The sequence below is a fragment of the Lacerta agilis genome, chromosome 7 (assembly GCF_009819535.1).
Source record: "Lacerta agilis isolate rLacAgi1 chromosome 7, rLacAgi1.pri, whole genome shotgun sequence".
Lineage (NCBI taxonomy): Eukaryota > Metazoa > Chordata > Lepidosauria > Squamata > Lacertidae > Lacerta > Lacerta agilis.
The window spans coordinates 23,981,317-24,001,020 of NC_046318.1; the positions used below are offsets into that span (position 1 = coordinate 23,981,317).

Below are 19,704 nucleotides of genomic sequence, written 5' to 3' on the forward strand. Positions count from 1 at the left end.
TGACTATAAAAGAGTGCAATCTGAACTTGTCATTATTTGACTGACTCCCAACCCAAAAATAGTCACCGCCTGGAAGCACCCAAAGTCAGAATTAAGGAGCGGGATGCCCCTGAGCACATTCTAAACCTAGGGATTTGTTTTCGGTACCAGGACTGACCTGAGCTCACAGTCCTTTCGCTCAAAAGTCTACTCAACCCTGGTTAGTTTTCTTCGTTTCAACAAGCCTCATTTAGGTGGGGAAGGTCGTTTTGCTATTGCAACGCCTGGGAATCAAACGCCCTTGCTGATAGACTACAAAAGGCCCAGAGGTCTCCCAGTAGATCTTAATTTACCTTCAGCTAGAGATGCTGGAAATTGCCAACAGAAACAGAAGTGGAAATTGCCTGTGTTCTCTGATTCATCCCATGTCCTGAGCAGAAATCGATTCAGAAAATCCTATTGGATTTTGTCACTTTCAGTCCACAAACAATATGCAATGGATTGCCATTCCTCTCGACTTGCATAGGAATTCCTTTGCAGTGAAACGGATGGCCTTTTGCATGGGGTGGAACATCATAATTACAATGTAAATTACGTAAGTTACGCTATTTTGCCACACTGGTCAACAAGATGAGTAAATACTGGGTGGAACTGGAACAGTGATTCATGAGAGTCATGGATAGATCAGTCAGTTAGAACGTGTTGCTGATAACGCCAAGGTTGCAGGTTCAATCCCCATGTGGGAGAGCATCCTTAGGGTACCTTCCAACTCTAGAGTTCTATGATTCTATGCCAAATATTAAAGAGGAAATGAAAATGCTGCCTTCTTACATCCCTGCCTTCAGCCCACCGCTGTGGTAGAGAATTCTTATTCCAGCCAGCCCAGATAGGTCTGTCCTCACCTTTTCTTCATAGCTCTGTCTGCACAGTTATCAAGAGCAACAAGACTGAGTACTAGAGCGAAGAAGAGAAAGAAAAAGTTATCTTTGTCCTAGAATTCATGGATTTACAGGAATACAGGAACCAAGAAAATGGTGACTTTAACCCAAGAGCTCTTTTATGGATGCTGTTATGTATATCAGTCAATTGGCTTATAACAAAAGTGTTTAGGGCGTTTAGACCAATATGTATGGATTTTACGAAGCCAGTTTGGCAGAGGTCAAATGGATCCTAAGATTTACAGCAGTGCACAGAAAAAGATCATTAATGCAAGGAGGTGGCATATAAATTTATCAACAGATTTAATGTCGGACCCAGGAAGATGCAATAAAAGGGAAGGTTGAAGGCCTCATTAGCAGGTGTGATCTTTTAGCTGCCTTTTGAAGAAGCCATTATTAGGAGGACTCATATTTTCTATATGGAACTGACACAACATCACCTACTATGGATATACTCAACAGACAGCCATCTGTATGCTCTGTGCCCAAGAGTAGGAGGGTAAGGTATGCACTGGAGCCTGAGTGTCTGAGGGATGAGGCTAAATTGCAGATCAGAGATGGGGGATTTCTGGTCCTCCAGGTGTTGTTGGTCTTCCACTCCCTTCAGCCTCACCCAGCACAGCCAATGGTAAGGGATGAGGGGAGTTGTGGTTCAACTACATCTCAAGGGCCATAGGTTCCCCATCTCTGCTGTGAGTCCTGCAGATTGCAGGGAGAGGAGCCCTGAAAGGGAACAGGGAAGAAAGGAATGTGATGGGTAGTTCACCAAGGAATTCATGGTGAAAACCTAGTTATGTATTGTGAACACAGGGACAGATGGAGACATCAGTCTCTAATACTACCCAAGATTCAACCTCCTTTTGTTGAAAGTGCAACAGAAGGGGTCATTCAGTTTCTAGTTTAAGGGTTACTTCTGTTATCAGTAAGTCAGCTAGCCAGGAGGCGGGATGGAGGTGTTGCTCAGCACCTAGGCCATGGCATCATCTTTCATGAGGTGGCATGTGATTGGCTAGATACTTCTGAGGGAGTTTCCCTCTGTATGTTTAGTTGAATGTCTCCCTGATGTGTACAAGTAAGAAAGATGAAATATCTCTGTTTCATTCTCCTCAAGTTATACACTGTTTTTATTCAGTCTTCCTCAGTAAAGTCTTATCGGAGTTTCTTTTCTCTCTGGACTCCGTCTGTATTATTTAATTGACATTGCAAACAATTTCATCCAAACATACATGGACTATCCTTCCCTCCAACTGAAAAAGAACCTGAAAGGAAAACCTGAAAAGGCACACCTTTTCACCATATAGAAATGAAAAAGCTAAATGCATGCTATTTCCTAACTAGCACATTTAATAAATGGCTATATGATTACTGTGCAGCAACAGAAAAGGGGGGGTGGGCAGACAATAATACAAATGCTAAAATACAGCTAGTTCCTAGGAAGACAAATTAAATGTCAAATCAAAAATAATTCTCAAAGAGTTTATAACAGTAGGGGTGACGGCTGTGGAGAAAGATTTGCATCAGTAAGTCATGTAGACTGAATAGTAAATTTGCCACAAATGTCATGGACTCAGCAGTTCGCAAGGCATTCAGATGAAGGAAGAGAATGCAAATGTAACGTTAATTTCAGTGGATTTACTCTAGGTAAAGTGTGGTTGAATACTGCCCTACATAACGGTATACAACTGCAGCACACAAAATTAACTTATTAGTCAACAACAACTTTAACACGGCACAAATGTTTTTCATAAGCAGACTGTTCTTCCATTAAGAATCAAGCACTGAGTAATCAGCAAGTAATCGATGCAACATGTTCTGAACTGACCAAAGAAGAAAAGAACTATTTCTTTGTACAATAAAAACTCACAGAACTCCTTACCAAAAAGATGTAGCAACAGCCACTAGCTTGGATGGCTTTAAAAATTGTGACGGTTCATGGAGGATAGAATTTTTAAAAATGGCAATAATCCATGATAGTTAAATGGAACTTCAGTCTTTAGATCAGTATACTAATGATTACCAGGTGCTCATGTTACTGAGATGCTTGGTCTGGCAGGAACTCTGTACATGCCCCAAAGGCTCTGTGTGACTTAGCTTTGCTGTGTGCCTTTGTGGTGAGAGAGAGAGAGAGAGAGAGAGAGAGAGAGACGCTTTGTTGAAGCCAGAGTTGATCCAAATACATGCCAGCCAGCCAGGAACTGGCTGCATATGCATAATTGAATCCCCTGAACCCAGTGCCAGATCTACTGCAAGCATTACCTAGGATTCGGCCATTCATCATTCCCTGTGAGCAAACAGATGCCAGCTGGCAAGTATATCTTGCAATGAGTGTCCATTTGCATTTTCTGAAGAGGTCCAAGCTCATCCTCTTTCAGGGCACCTTATTAAAATGAGATTTGATGGCCAGGGAATGTGATTTGCTTTTTTTTAAATTAGTCAGCAGGACTCCCCCGTGGAGAGGCACTTTCCAAAGAGAAGATTTTTCTATTTTATAACAGGATCAGGAAGGTTTGAAATCTGACCCTAGAATCGATGATTATATGATTAGCCCAAGCATCATCCCCTCATCTCCGTCGCCGGCTGCCTGCCTATGATGGGACCATACTTTGACAGGCGGAAGGATGATCTGAAACAGCAAACGCCTTTTTGGAACATCCAAGGTTAGCTGTGGCCCTCGACTAATTGTGAAATTCAAGAGATGATCCAGCACTTTCTTTCTGTTCCTCCCACACAAGACAAGTCATTTCCGAGTCTGAATCCCCTGACCTTCTTTTAATCTCCCTTATTATCCCAATCTGACTCATCTCTGGCTATAGAAAGGGTTCTTCATGTGAACTTTCCTCTTCCTAGATGGCACAGGGAACTGTGGTTAGCTCTAAACAGAAAGTGGAAGCTTCTGATATCCTCCTCACATGAAACGTAGGGAGTTCGTTCTTGTAATGCTAAACTATGGCTATGTCTAAAACCAAGCCATTTTGTTCCCTTCCTCCCCATGGTGTTTAGGAAAGGTGAGGCATTAACAAGTGATTTACGGAGGCTGCAGTTCATTTGTGTTGGAACTCACTCCACTCACTTTCTGCCTGGACAAACCTTTATGTATTTTGTGTTTTCATCTCGTATTATTATGCTGCGAACTACCCTGAGATCTATGGACGAAGGGCGGTATACAAATTTAATAAATAAGCAAATTGCTCAATGTTCTCTGGCTCATTTCAAATATAGATGCATAGCCTGCCATTTCCAGTCCCACCCACCCCAGTTGGAAGCGCTGAGAAATAATTTGTTTTTGCTTTTATTTTATTTTTGCCTTTCAAAGCAAAGGCCAATATCTTCTGCATACCTAGCAGTCTTTGCCATCTGTAAGGACGCCCTCCTCCACTCCCATCTCATCCAGCCCCCCCCCCGTCTAGTATAATAATCCAGTGAAGATAAGGGTGGTGGTGAACATCACCATTTGACACTTACCTATAATGTACTCAATCCAGAATTGGTCTTTTTCTGGATTGTACGGACGGTTGAATGAGAGTTGGATGTGGAAGGGCTGCCCTCGGCGCACAATCAGCTTAAGGTTGTAGTATCGCTCCGTGTGGTGTTCTCTCTTATTAATGTCATCTTCGCGGTTGAACAAATGGACGCCCTGCACTTCCAGAACATCTGCAGGTGCACAAAGAGATGACCCACATGGCATTTTTAGTTCCTTTTTGTCACTTGGTTCCCAGAATGAATTCCTTTCCCTTTACCATTTTATCTCTCAGATTTCAGACCCTGCCCTTTAATTCTTTAAAGTAAAAATAAAAATAAACCCCACTTGCAGGGCAATCAACCATAAATTAAATCAAACTCAAGGACCGCAATACCTCAAGGACCGCCTCTTTCCATATGAACCTACCTGGACACTGAGATCATCTTCTGAGGCCCTCCTTTATATGCCTCCTCCTCGAGAAGTCCGGAGGGTGACAACATGAGAATGGGCCTTCTCTGCAGTGGCTCCCTGTCTGTGGAATGCTCTCCTCAGGGAAGTTCGCCTGGCGCCTTCATTGTACACGTTTAAGCACCAGGCAAAAACATTCCTTTTTAACCAGGCCTTTGGTTGATCTGATTTATATCCTATGCCCTTTTAAAAATGTGTTTTTTTGGGGGGGGGCTATTTGGTTGTTGTTTTTATTTTTATTATGTAATTTGTGGTTTTCTATCTTGATTTTATTCTGTGAACCGCCCTGAGACCCCCAGGTAAAGGATGGTAAATAAATTCTAACAACAACAACAACACCAATATAAAGATTAAGCTCATTGAGCAACAGGCATCCAGCGTTACCATGCAAATGATCTAAAGAGCCTGGGCAAATATTCACGTGGTCCCTCAAAGGCACAGGGAGGATAAGGCTTTTTCATATAAGATATGGCTATCATATCAATGGCTATCAGCTGTCTATTACCTCTGTTATCAGAGGTAGTGTCCCTCTGAAAACCAGCTGTTGGGGGTCATGTGTTCTCATGCCCTACTCATGGGCTTCCTGGAAGCATCTGGTTAGCTGATGAGCAAACAGAACGTTGGAATAGATAGACATTTGGCCTGATTGAGAGCCAGTTTGGTGTAGTGGTTAAGAGTGGCAGACTCGTAATCTGGGGAACCGGGTTCGTGTCTGCACTCCTCCACATGCAGCTGCTGGGTGACCTTGGGCTAGTCACACTTCTCTGAAGTCTCTCAGCCCCACTCACCTCACAGAGTGTTTGTTGTGGGGGAGGAAGGGAAAGGAGAATGTTAGCCGCTTTGAGACTCCTTCGGGTAGTGAAAAGCGGGATATCAAATCCAAACTCTTCTTCTTCTTCTTCTGATCCAACAAGACATTTCTTTTTTTTTTCATAGTACAACTGTTATTGTATAGTATTACAAAATAAAATTTAACATCCCACATTGTCGTATCTATATCTTATTTTTTATATCTAAAAAAAGCCCCAAAAAAAGAAAAAAGAAAAAGAAAACCACCACAGCCAAATATATAAGTAGGCACTCCATCAGTAGACACATACATATACATACCTACATATACCTACACTCTCTTATCTACATATACATAACATACTTAACTCATATTGTCCACACCAATTTGATTGCACAAATCAGACTTCCTGTCAAATCCCCTTGCATCAACTTCTGTTAATTTTGAATGTAAACCAAACAATGCTGCTTCGTTTAAGTATTCTTCAATACATTCTGACACATTATACATCCATCGTTTCCCAACTCTTTATCCTTCCTTTAACACTCAAAAGCTGGCATGGAGGCAAAATTGTTATTATACATTTGGGCACATTTCGTATATATATCCCATTTTCCGGCAAATTTTTGCTTGGAATTTCCTCTAAGGCTATTAGTTAGAAGGGCCAATTCAGCAAATCAACAAGACATTTCTTATGTTCTTCAGTATTGGCCTCAGGCAAACTTGCCTGGGGAAATGCTCCAGGGATGGAGTGCCACAACCAAAAAGGCCCCGTCTTACACCAACATGGATGTGGCTCCTGAGAAGGAGTTCAAAAAGTGGAGTTCATTGTTGTGCATGTTTATATGAGAGGCAGCAGTCCTGAGCTATATAGGTTCAAACGTTCCCTCATTCATTTCCAAAGATCAGACAGAGAAGAATAGGAGTACTGGGGGGCATGGCTTATGCACAAGCAAATTGGCAGCTTGAATTCAGGCCTCTGACAACCAATTCAGGTCTTCCAGGTCCTTGTGACGTTTGCAAGTGCTATTGAATGCCAGCTCATGGTGCAGGAGCTATTCAATTATTAGGCACACAGCTTTTTTTGTTTAAGCCCCTACCAGGTCTGATTTTGCCTATGGGCTGGAGCTTTCTCACCAGTTCTCTGCTGCCTGCCATTCATTATGTATTGGGCAGAGCTGTGCTTCATCAGATAATGCATGTCACTGGGATTACCAGTACGACTTGGAAACACCAGACAAGCTCAGTTCCCTACAGGCTGTGTAATGTAGAGATTCTATGTACTGGGGAAGGAGGTGTTCACCCCCCCCCCCAGCTGCTCTACAGTGATTAGCATTCAGAAACAGGACTCAACAGATTGTATTATCATATTTGTCATTACCTCCCAAATCCCTGCTCAAAAAGGATATTGCATCAATATCTGTTGCGTGGCAGAATAGGGGTTGCTTTTCTTTTTGGAGTCCACTCTAAGGGTGCTTCAAGTTTAGCACATGATGCGAATTGGCTGCTTTTTTGATATATCTGTTTTTAATTTCACAACAAATATGGCACTGGAATGAAGTTGAAATCAACAACACATTGCTGTTTTTATGATATTGGCTCCAGACACAATGCTGGTTAAAGTGACCCTTTTGCTTAATGGATGCTGTTGTTGTTGTTGTTGTTGTTGTTGCTGTTTAGTTGTTTAGTTGTGTCCTGACTCTTCGTGACCCCATGGACCAGAGCACACCAGCCACTCCTGTCTTCCACTGCCTCCCGCAGTTTGGCCAAACTCATGTTAGTAGCTTCGAGAACACTGTCCAACCATCTCGCCCTATGTCGTCCCCTTCTCCTTGTGCCCTCAATCTTTCCCAACATCAGGGAAAGATGGATGCTAGGAGATGGCTTTTAATTTAGGATTAGCATCCTTCTATAATGTAACCAGTTCAGTCTTGAACAATCTGTTTTTAGCAACTTTTATTTAGATAAGGAGTTCAAAAATGTTCGCCCAAAGGATTGTCCTGTGATTTTTGAGGCAAAACCTAGTAGCTGTTTCTATACCTCATGATTCGGGGGTGGGGGTGGGGGGAGGAAACTAAAGCCATATAAGCAGTATTTGAAATTCCCATGGAATACAAGTGTTTGGATGAGGTTTCATTAAAGGGCAGTTGAGACCAGGCTGCTTTCTGTTAGGATTGAGCCCCCCCCCCCCCAAAAAAATACGTATTTTTTACATTTTGCTTTACGATTGGGCAGGAAGCAAGAGAGATGCCACATAAACTAAGGGTGATTTTGTGGTCTGTGAAATGGTGACTGGGGGGGGGGGGGGAGATTCCTTAATGAAAGAGTTTTCAGATTACCAAATTTCGAAACTTCCTCTGTTTACAGACTGACTTGGTTTTAGAAGCCTGACTGCATTATTCTTTCAATGCTCCTTGCTTTGATTGTGGGTCTTTTCTAGCTATCACCACTGTCTTCAACTCAGGGCATGTATAGCACTGCAGGTTTGCTTTTTGTTATTGTTATCTTCAGTTAAGAGATTTCTGTTAGAAAACTGGAGAAAGGCTCCTGAGAGACATGAAGCCTGATCAACATTAACATCAACGCGAGGCTTCCGGCGAAGGCAAAATGGCGATCGGCACGGATCCGCGGAGCTCTTGAGGGCGACCAGCGCCAACGGAGCCTCCTGACCGGTTTCCGTGCCGATAGGACCACCGCCGCTGCCGCCGCCACCACGCGATCGCCGGGGGCTGCCGGAGGAAGCCACCGGAACCCCCCCCACGTACCCGCGAGACCGGGGATACCCGGCCAACAAACGGAGAAGGCCCAGGGCCCCGAGGCCCAGTGGCTTAGGAGCGGCCCAGGTGCGCCAGGGGCCGAGAAGAGACGTCGGGCTCCCGCGGCCGCCACCGTCGCAGCCACCCCGAGGTGAAGGAGCTTGCTGCTCGGGGGACGCCGCGCTGCCGCTGCCGCCGCTGTTGCGAGCGCAGCCCCGGGGACCAGCAAACCGGGAGCGGCCCAAAGCAGCCCACCCGCGGGGCGCCGACGCCCCGGAGGCCAGGCAGGGACGCCACGCTCCCGCGGCTGCTGCGACCGCCGTCGCGCTCCAGGCCCCGAGGCCTAGTGGCCCAGATCAGCCTGCCCCGCGGAGCGCCGATGCTCCGGGGGCCGAAGAACGCCCCGCTGCCGCTGCCGCTGCCGCCGCCCTTCCCCCTCAGGAGAGAGGTAGGGGGAGAGGTCCCTACCTGTCCCCATCGCCCGTGCACCGGGGAAAAGGAGCCCTAGGCCCCGAGGCCTAGCGGCTCGAGAGGACCTGCCTCGCGGAGCGCTGGTGCTCCGGAGGCCGAAGAGGGACGCCCCAATCCCACCGGCACTTCTGTTGCATTGGGCTACACTTCCACCGCCGCTACAGCAGCCCCCCCCCCAGGAGAGAGGTAGAAGGGAGAGGACGCTCCCTATCCCCATCGCCCCCAAAACAGGGGAAAGAAGAGGGACCCCTGGGAGGGGAGAAGTGCCAGCCCCCCACCGCCACCGTCGCCGTCGCGCCCAGGAAGACATCGGGTTTTGATTTCGTTTTTTCTTCTTCTTAATACATATATTTGAGGAGGTTTCCTCTCTCTCCCCCTCTTATTTTTACATTCTTTTGCTGTTGGGGGTTTTTTTTTTCTCCCCCTTTTCTCTGTGGTAGAAATTTTTCCTATTTCAGCTTTATCTTTATCTCCCCCCCCCACCCCACTTTTTTAGAATACCCCTGAAGAGGAGAAGGGGAGAGAGAGGGGAAGAGGGGAAGAAGAAAAAGAAGCCCCCCCTTTTTTTTCTTTTTCTTTTTTAAATATATAGAGGGGAGAGGAGAGGGAAAGGAGAAAGGGATTTTCTATTCCCCCCCCCCTCCTGCTCCTGTTCTCATCCTAACTTTTGTTTGCTTTTTTAAACCACTACTTTTTGTCTTTTCTTGTTGTTTTGTATTATCACTATTATATCTTATTTCCCTCCTCCTCCCCCCAATTCAATTTTGCTCTCACTGTTTACTCATCTGCCCCTTCAGCCCCCCCCCCGCATCCTTTTCTTTAGTGTCCCTTCTCACCCTCTCCTCCTAAACATTTTTTTTTCTCTTTTCTCTTTCCCCTCCCCTCCCCCTCCCTGAATTCATCTTTGTTCTTACTGTTTGTCTATTTGTTTGCTTGCTTACTCAACCCCTACTCTTTCTCCTTCCCCTTCCCTTATTCCCCTCTTCCTCTTTAAATAAAGGGGAGGGGAAAAATAAATAAATAAACAAACAAATAAATAAATAAAAAGCCACCCCCACCTCCCTATACCTCTAACCCCCCCTTCCCCCCTCCTTCTTCATTCAAACTTCACCCCCTCCTTACCCACACCTCCCATCCCATCCTCTACTTCCCAACCCCACCCTGGTGCTCCCGCCTCCTTTTCCTTCCCTCTCCCCTCTTCTTCTCCACTCTCCTTAAATCAAATTCCCCCCCCTCCAGACTGCATTTCAGCCTGTCTTTAAGAGCAGAGTCTCGTCCCCCCCCAATCCCCCTAAGATAAAACCCTTACTCTATAGTAGTCACAACCCCCCCAAAAAAACCCTAACCACTGAACTCCCCCACCCTCCTGCGAACCCCTCATCTGTTGGCCTACCCATTTGTCTATTTACCTGCTCCCCGAAACGACGCCACCACTGAGGTGAATACAGAAACCCTAGAGAATTTCTGAAGACACAGCCAAGAAGCAACACAAATGGCCGCCTAACCTGAACGCTCTGCCAAAGCCACCAATCAACAACGCCCGATCAGCTCAACAACCCAGCAACACCCAGAAACCACCAACACCACAACTCCTAACTGCAACACGCCGTACTCCAAGAGGACACGAAGCAGACCTCAAGGCAAAATCACCAGGGAGACTAAGATGGCACCAACCAGAGAGACAGCAAACAATGCTGAGACCACAACAACACCCCCCCGAGATGACAACAACCTAATAACGAAACAAGATCTAAGGGAAATGGAAGCGAGACTAGCAGAAGAATTAGCAGAAAAATTAGCGGAAAAAATGGAAGCCGCAATGGCTCCCCTAAAGGGACTAATCAACGATCTAACCTCTAAAGTGAAAACCCTAGAAAACAAGAACCAAATGCAAGAAAGAACAATAACACAATACCAGGAGAAGTACGCACAAATGGAAAAGAGAATAAACGAACTGGAAAGAGAAAACACAGAAATGAAAATCAAGCAAGCAGACCTCGAAGACCGAAACAGACGCTGCAACATCAGATTTCGCAATTTCCCTGAGAATACAGATGAGAAAAGTCCAGCAGAACTAATTGTAAGCTGGCTGAAAAATACAATCCCAGGCCTGAAGCTTGAGACAGACGATCTGGAGAGGGCACACAGAGCCCTAAGAGCTAGGCCGAAACCCAACGCCCCCCCAAGGGACATCATCGTGCGCTTTGCACGCTACAAAAAGAAAGAAGAGATATGGAACAACCTCAGAAAATCAACCAACCTCCGATACAAAGACAACCGCATATTTGTCTTTCAGGACCTATCCCAGGATACCCTAAACCGGAGAAAAAACCTACGCCCATGCACCCAACGTCTCCAACAAGAAGGGATCGAGTACCGATGGGGCTTCCCCTTCCGCCTCATTGTAACAACCAACACAGCACAATACATGGCTACCAACAAGAATGAAGCTCAGCAACTAATGGAAAACCTCGGACTTGATCTTCCACTGGAATGGCAACAGGAAGACCCGCCAAGCAACAGCCACAATCACGATGATGAAACAACAGAAAACGAATGGACAACAGTTAAGAAGAAAAAGAAGCAGGAGAAGAGGAACAAGAACAACAATAAGTATCAATACAAACAACTGCCGACATACACAGAATCATCCCACCGAAGACTCAGCACAAGAACCCGGACCAAGACCAACCAAACCAACACTTCACAGCGGAATGACCCTACAACAACAACAGCAACGACTGAATGAAGTAACCGGAAAACAACCCACACTGCAGGACTGGTGATTCTCCCCCCTCTCCCCCCTCCCTCCCAAGCCATAAACGCTGCTAACATCATCAACACCCCCCAAAACCACACCCCACAGAAATCCCCACCCCAACACCAGTCCAGACACCCCCAACCACACACCCCACCACCCAACAACTTACAACCCACACCTTCATCAATCCCCCACCCTACAATAGGGGGGGGAAACAATAACAACAACTTCAACCCCCACAACACAAGCCAAATCCAGACTAAAATCTGATACCTAATCAGCACAATGGTGGCACCAGAGCGTACCAATACACACCCACACACCCTAACACACCAACAATGTTGCTACCAACAATGGTAGCAATGCTTCTGAACCTTATACACAACATTGGCGTCACAAAGACGCTCCACACCGTCTCACTGGACACCCCTTATCGCAAACGACAAGGGGGACGGCCTGTCCCTGAACATGGCCCTCCACACCAGCTGAGACCCAGGACCAACCGGCTAAACGCCAAAGAGTCCAAAATATCCCAAACGAACACCTATATGACTACATATAGGAAACCCTCTCCAACCTATCCCCCACTCTTTAACCCAAACCTACTTCTAAGCCCACTAGCCCTCCCCCCACCACACCATAGGTCAGCGCAACCCCATAGGTTCACTAAACAACACAAAGTGAGAGACACAGGACAACCCAGAAGGGTTGGCAAGGAATCTATACACAACAGAGAAGCAAGATGGCTAACTTAAAAGCAATTACATTAAACGTGAGGGGGTTGGGAAACCCCATCAAAAGAAAACGCATCACCTCATACATAAATACCATGAGACCACACATCACCTTCCTACAAGAAATACACAACCCACCCAAAGGGAGCAAACTCCTGAGCGACCCCCGCTTTAATCAACAGTGGGTGGCAAACGGTTCAGGAAAAGCCCGTGGCGTAGCAATAATACTCAGCAGAGACCTGAACTTCAACGCCACAACAGTCCTAAAAGACAAAAAAGGCAGATTCGTCTTCATCAAAGGAACATTAGATGGCAAAACTAAATTGACAATTGGCTCCATATATGCCCCAAACTCAAAACAATTAGAATTCCTCCAAAAAACGCTAAACAAGTTTCTCTCCTTCTATGAAGGGGAAGCAATCCTAGGAGGCGACCTCAATCTAAATTTGAAGGGCATATCCCTAAAAAACACCCACCCCACAACCTCATGGACAGCCTTCCTAAAAAAAAAACCCCCAACAATTAGGGACTCTTACAAATTACTGAAAATGTTAAAAAACAGGGGTCTTTACGACATCTGGAGTGAGCAAAATCCAAGAGATAATAGCCATACATTCCAATCTGGACGCCATGGCACAGTCTCCAGATTGGACAGCATCCTGCTCACACAGGGTCTGATCCCTCTAGTGGAATCAATGAAAATAGGCAATATCAAAATCACTGACCATGCCCCAGTAGAAGTCACCATTAAAATAGGAGAAGAAACACAAACCACCCCATCATGGTCCTTCAGTCCCACCCTAACTACAAACAAACAAATTAGAGAGAGTCTCACAAAAACCCTCCAAAACTACTTCAAGGAAAACGATGTAGACAACATAAAAACACCCCTCCTGTGGGACGCAATGAAAGCAGTTACCAGAGGAGCTTGCATAAAAGAGAAAGCACTCCTTAAAAAACAAACCACCTCTAAAATTAACAACCTAGAACAAGACATCACTAATCTTTCATCACGATACAAACAAACAGGATCTAAAAAACTCCTTCAACTCATAGAACAAAAAAGAAGAGAAATAGACTCCCTAGAAATCAACAAAACAATGATCAACATTCTATACTTAAAACAGCGCTTTTATGAATACGGAGGGAAAAACTCCAGACTATTAGCAAATAGATGTAGGAAAAAAACACTTAAAACAAGAATACACTGCATCACCAAAAAAGGTGGCAACACGACATTTTCCCCCAAAGAAATAATTGCAGAATTTGCGAAATTCTACTCTGATCTATACACCTCCCGTAACCCACCGGAGAACAAAATCAAAGAATTCCTAGCAGAAACGAACATACCTACTCTAACTAATGAGGAACAAGAATATATGGACAGTCCCATCACCCCAGAGGAAATAGACACAATCCTCAAAAACCTAAAACCACACAAAGCTCCAGGCCCAGATGGCTTCACAGCAGAATTCTATAAGAAATTCAAAGAACCCCTGATGCCCTACATGACACGCCTCTTTAATGACATCATGAAAGGAGGGCCCATCCCCAAAACCTGGACCCTCTCCAAAATAGTCTCCATCCCAAAACCAATGAAGGACAGCCTCAAGGTAGAATCATACCGCCCAATTTCATTAATAAACCAAGACTACAAAATATTCACATCAATCTTGGCCAACCGATTGAAAAAATTCTTATCCAAGCTAATAGCCCCAGACCAAACTGGCTTCGTCCCTGGTCGCAATATTACAGACCCCATCAGGAAACTACTGAACCTAATTGAACACAGCAAGGCAACTAAACTCCCATTAACAATTATGTCCCTAGACATCCTCAAAGCTTTTGATTGCCTAGAATGGAAATACCTATCAGCAGTACTAACTAGCATGAAATTTGGCCCCTACTTCCTACAAACCATCAACCAAATATACTCCCAAGCCTCAGCAAAATGCAGAATTAATAATATGGACTCAAATACCATAACAATCCAAAGAGGCACAAAACAAGGGTGCCCACTATCTCCCTTCCTATTTATCCTGGCGCTGGAACCCCTAGCAATCCGAATCCGAACAGCCACAGACATCAAAGGGGTGGAAATAAAAGGCAGAACCTATAAACTAGGACTCTTTGCAGATGACCTAATGGTCACAACACCAGATCCCTCAAACACAGCACCCTCCCTGATCAGAGAACTCAACACATTTGCAACGGTTTCAGGCCTACAAGTAAACTTTGAAAAATCGGAAGCCATGTGCTTTAACACCCCACCTTACATCCAAAGGGAACTCACTAACACCACCAAGATAAAACTCTGCCACACCAAGTTCAGATACCTAGGAGTACAAATAACCAAAAACCTTAACAAATTATACCTCCACAACTACAAACCCCTATGGCAACAAATAAACAAAGACTTAAAGAGATGGAACAATATGAAGTTCACTCTCTCAGACAAAATAGCCACGATCAAAATGATCATCCTTCCAAAACTAACCTATCTATTCCAAACCCTCCCAATCTGGATCCCCCCAACCCAACTCCGCAAATGGCAAAGAAAACTACAATCCTTCATCTTCTCACACAAAAAACCAAGAATATACACCAAATACCTACACCTCCCCACCGCAGAAGGAGGATGGGGAATCCCCAATATAGAAGCATACTACAGAGCCAACCAAATACGCCATATAATCCCATACATATTAGAAGACGAGACAAAACAATGGATACACCTAGAAAGGGACACAATTGAGAATATCTGCACCACAGCATACCCACTCCTCCCAAACAAACTAAGGAAAATCCCCACAACACTTAATAGATACACACAAACCATGTTCAAAGCATGGAAAGCAGAAACAGGCAAACTATCCCCAACCCCATCCCCACTAATTCCTCTGACCTACCACCCACTATTCCACAAAGCAGCACAAAACCTCCAAACCAAAACCTGGCAATCCAAAGGACTATATCGCCTAATAGACTTTTACAAAAACAACAAACCTCTGTCAAAACAAGAAATACAGGACAAACTAGAAGACACCCAAATGCCCTGGTTAACACAACACCAATTACATGCCATATTACACAATCCAACAATAAAATCAGCAGCAACCAGACCCCTGACAACCTTTGAAAACCTCATCTTAATGACAAAGGGAAGCGATAGAGGGCTGGTATCCGCAATTTATAAAATACTACTCAAAAATCCCACGAACACCCTAGACACAATCAAAAAACAATGGGAGGATGACATAGGATACGAAATCAACCCCACCCAATGGACCAGAATGTGGTCTAAACCCCCCTTTAAATCCATATCAACAAAAAGAAGAGAACTCACCCTAAAACTAACCTACAGATGGTATCTAACGCCTAGAAAATTAGCGCTAATACGCCCAGGAACCTCACCAAATTGCTGGAGAGGGTGCACCTCCACAGGCACATACTTCCACATGTGGTGGGAGTGCCCCAAAATCCAAACATTCTGGACAACAACCACACGAGAAATATGTAAAATAACCAAGCAAGTGTTAGAAATCACCCCAGAATTGATTTTACTAAACATCTTCCAAGACAATAATGCCCACTTACAACACAAAGAACTCATAACCCATCTACTCTCAGCATCCAGAAACATCATAACCAGACACTGGAAAGACCTGTCAGGAGTAAACATGGGCCAATGGTACCAAGTAGTATGGGAAACAGCCCTACTAGAAAAACTAACCAGTAAGCTGAAACTGACACGGGGACAAACTGAAGAAGACACCTTCACCCCGGTATGGTCCCCCTTCATCACATACACAGCCCAACAAGACAATGACAAAAATCTACCGACAGCATACAAATCAATATGGCTAACCTGACCCAAAATACCCACCAACCCCACTCGCACAGGAAACCGAAGATCACCACAGCCAACCACAAACGAACAACCACATCCCAAGCCAACTCCGACCTCTCTCACCGCCAAACGAGCACAAGCAAACAACAGAGAACCTACATAAACAATGCTGACACCAAACCCTACTCATATCAAGTAAAAAAGAAACACAGTCACCCCACCCCACCTACCTCCTGCCCCACCCACCTCTTCCCCCCTTCCCCCCCTTTTCTTTTCTAATGTCTCACCAACACTGACTTATAAAAATGTTATATGGAAAAACTTGAGAGAGACATTGTACTACCTTTGAAAATCCTTAATAAAAATAATTAAAAAAAAAAAAAAACATTAACATCAACGCTATAAGCGTAAAAGGCACTGTTTCATGTCACTGAGCTCACTTTTGCTTATGAACCCAGGAGCCCAGCCCTATTGCCAGTCTAGATTCCCAAAACTGGATGGATCTCAGGGCGATGAATTGGATTTAGACGCTTCAGCTGTGAACTGCAATAAAGTGTTGCAGTGCAGAGCGCTTCTGTTCAGAGTTCCGGCCAGTCCTGCCTTCCTCAAGATACTTTGTTCCATTTCCTCTCCCCACGGGGTTCTGTTTTCCTAAGCATGGATCCAACAGGTTTTTTGCTTGTCGCATGCTTTCTGGCATGGGTCCAATGTGGTTTTTTGTTTTGTTTTTTTGTCCTAGCTGCCCAAACGGGTGGTGTATAAATAATAAAATTATTATTATAAAATTATTATTGCCCGGGAAAACCCACTGTTTACCACTGAACCAGAAAAAAACTTAAATCCGCAGGGAAAACCCCACTGACGTTTGTTCTGAGTCAGTGGTAAATTGCAGGTTTCTCCCGGGTAAAGTAGCAAAAATGTGGACAAGCCCTCCATCAGCAGTTTGTGCCCACTAAAGAGACTCATTTCTCTTTGAGTTGTCCTGGATTCCACACACACACACACACACACACACCTGCTGCCTAAGGGATTTTTCTAAAAAATATGCCAAACTTGGAGCCTACTGCTCACTCCCTCTTCTGTGTGGCTGGTGCCATCTTGGTTCCTGGCGAAGCAAGTTTCCTGTCAGTATTTATGGTAGGCAGGGACCGTTCTCCGCATGAACAACTATTATCTAAATGCATTGGTGGGGAGGGGAGGCATTAAACAGCCAAGGGGAATACCAGTAAACATCCTCACCGTGCAGACAATTATACGGCCCTTATTAACGGCAGTCTCTCTCCAGTCAAGTCATTTGAATTTCCCATTCTCGACTTCTGAACATCTGACTCCTGACCTTACGGGACGTAAATGAGGCCTCATGAATGATGCAGCCTCTTTGAAGTCCCGTAATGCATACTGGAGGCAATCCCCACTACCTCCAAATCAAATTTTAATGCAACAGCTGAGCGCCCTTATTGTAATGTCAAACAAAAGTGCCCTGTGGCTGCCCTGAGAAAATATACTGCCCTGTATGCAGCTTCCCATTACAGGAATGCTCTAATAAGGCTTGTCCTTGGGCGGACTAGAGAAAACCATGCCGATAGGTTCCCGGAGGATTAATCATGTGGTATCATCATCATAAAACCACGTTGGCAAGCTGGTTTCAGCTTCGTAACACCTATTCCCGGCTGACTATTTCCATGCCGTTAGAAGCATGATTTGAACTTCATTCTGCTGCCTAGATCAGGGTATGTATTGAATTTTAAGCTCCCTGGGCTTAAAAAAACCCTCGGTTTATTATACTAGGGCTGCACTCCTATGCACAAGTACTTGGGAGGAAGTCCCAATGATTTCAGTGGGGTCACAGGAACTGCAGTTTCTCATGCCAGGTCAGACTATTTGTTTGGTGAGCCAAGTATCAAATGCAGTCATAGAATCATAGAGTTGGAAGAGACCACAAGGGCCATCCAGTCCAACCCCCTACCAAGCAGGAAACACCATCAAAGCATTCCTGACAGATGGCTGTCAAGCCTCCACTTAAAGACCCCCAAAGAAGGAGACTCCACCACACTCCTTGGTAGCAAATTCCACTGCCGAACAGCTCTCACTGTCAGGAAGTTCTTCCTAATGTTTAGGTGGAATCTTCTTTCTTGTAGTTTGAATCCATTGCCCCGTGTCTTCCAACAGTCAAATCAACAATTCATGTTTTGCCAGAAGGGTCTGAGGCTCACAGAGCTTTCCTGTGAAGTTGCCAGAGAGAACTCTGTGTGAGATCACTCCCCTTTGTGACCTGACAGGAAGAAGGTGTAGCTATATCCCTGCTTGCGCTCTTCTCCACCATGCCACTGTGCTAGGGGGGGGATCAGGATCAGGGCTGCAATGATAAGACTCAAAGTGAGCCTAGAAGGATATAATGATAAATTATTATTTATACCCCACTTATCCGGCTGGCTTTCCCCAGCCACTCTGGGCGGCTCCCAACAGAATATTAAAAACACGATAAAACATCATACATTAAAAACTTCCCTAAACAGGGCTGCCTTCAGATGTCTTCTAAAAGTCCCTCACTGCAAGAAGCAAAGTTAAAGGGAATCAGGCAGAGGGCCTACTTGGTAGTGGCGCCTGCCCTGTGGAACGCCCTCCCATCAGATGCCAAGGAAATAAACAACTATCTGACTTTTAGAAGACACCTGAAAGCAGCCCTGTTTAGGGAAGTTTTTAATGTTTGATGTTTTATTCTGATTTTAATCTGTTGGGAGCCGCCCAGAGTGGCTGGAAAAACCCAGCCAGATGGGTGGGGTATAAATAATTTTGTTGTTGTTGTTGTTGTTGTTGTTGTTGTTGTTGTTGTTGTTGTTGTTAAAAGAAACTTCCTATGTATTGTGTGCTACGGAGGAGGGGAGGGAGGACTCCAGTTCTGGCAGAAGCCCCATGTCTCATGTTAACACCTCAACCTGCCTCAAAGAGAAACACCAGCAAAAGTTATTGCAAGGCATGGAACCAATCCGCACCGCTGTCTAATAAATTCATAACAGCTCCGAGTATGTGACCCTGGGAGTCCATGAGCCACCTCACCTTGAAATGTTAACTCCCTCCTGACGGGAGGGGGGGTGAGGGGTGGGAAGCCAGGAGGTCACGGAGCAAGTCAGGGATGCGTTCAGCTCAGCGTCCCCAGTGGCGCAGCCCTCCGTGATATTCCCCATCTCCATGGCAGCTGATTCTCCTCGCAATCACACCCCCGCCGATTCTTCACGACAGGGCCATCTGCTCCCCTTGCTCCCTTGGACGCATGCCAGCAGCCAATTTACAACAACGCCCCCCCCCCGCCCGCCACGACAAGAGTGTTGATAATTTATGCGAGGAAACCCCCACGGGGATTTCTACCAGGATGGTGGCAATGCCTGGAGTAATTCCCTCCAGCATCCTCGATGCTGCCAGCTCGGGCAAAATGCCAGGGGCAAATGCAGAAACCCAAAAGCAGATTTTATTTGAATGGAGTACACTTACACAGAGCT

At 45.3% G+C, this 19,704-nt stretch overlaps 1 protein-coding gene across 1 annotated transcript in view; it reads right to left on the reverse strand.

The window, feature by feature from the left end:
• The window catches only part of F13A1 (coagulation factor XIII A chain), an 80,336-nt gene that overhangs the window by 55,812 nt on the left and 4,820 nt on the right, over positions 1-19,704 (reverse strand). Inside the window, exon 3 of the mRNA XM_033154513.1 lies at positions 4,380-4,568. Coding sequence (XP_033010404.1) covers positions 4,380-4,568 — 189 coding nt within the window. The remainder of the gene's footprint in view (positions 1-4,379; positions 4,569-19,704) is intronic.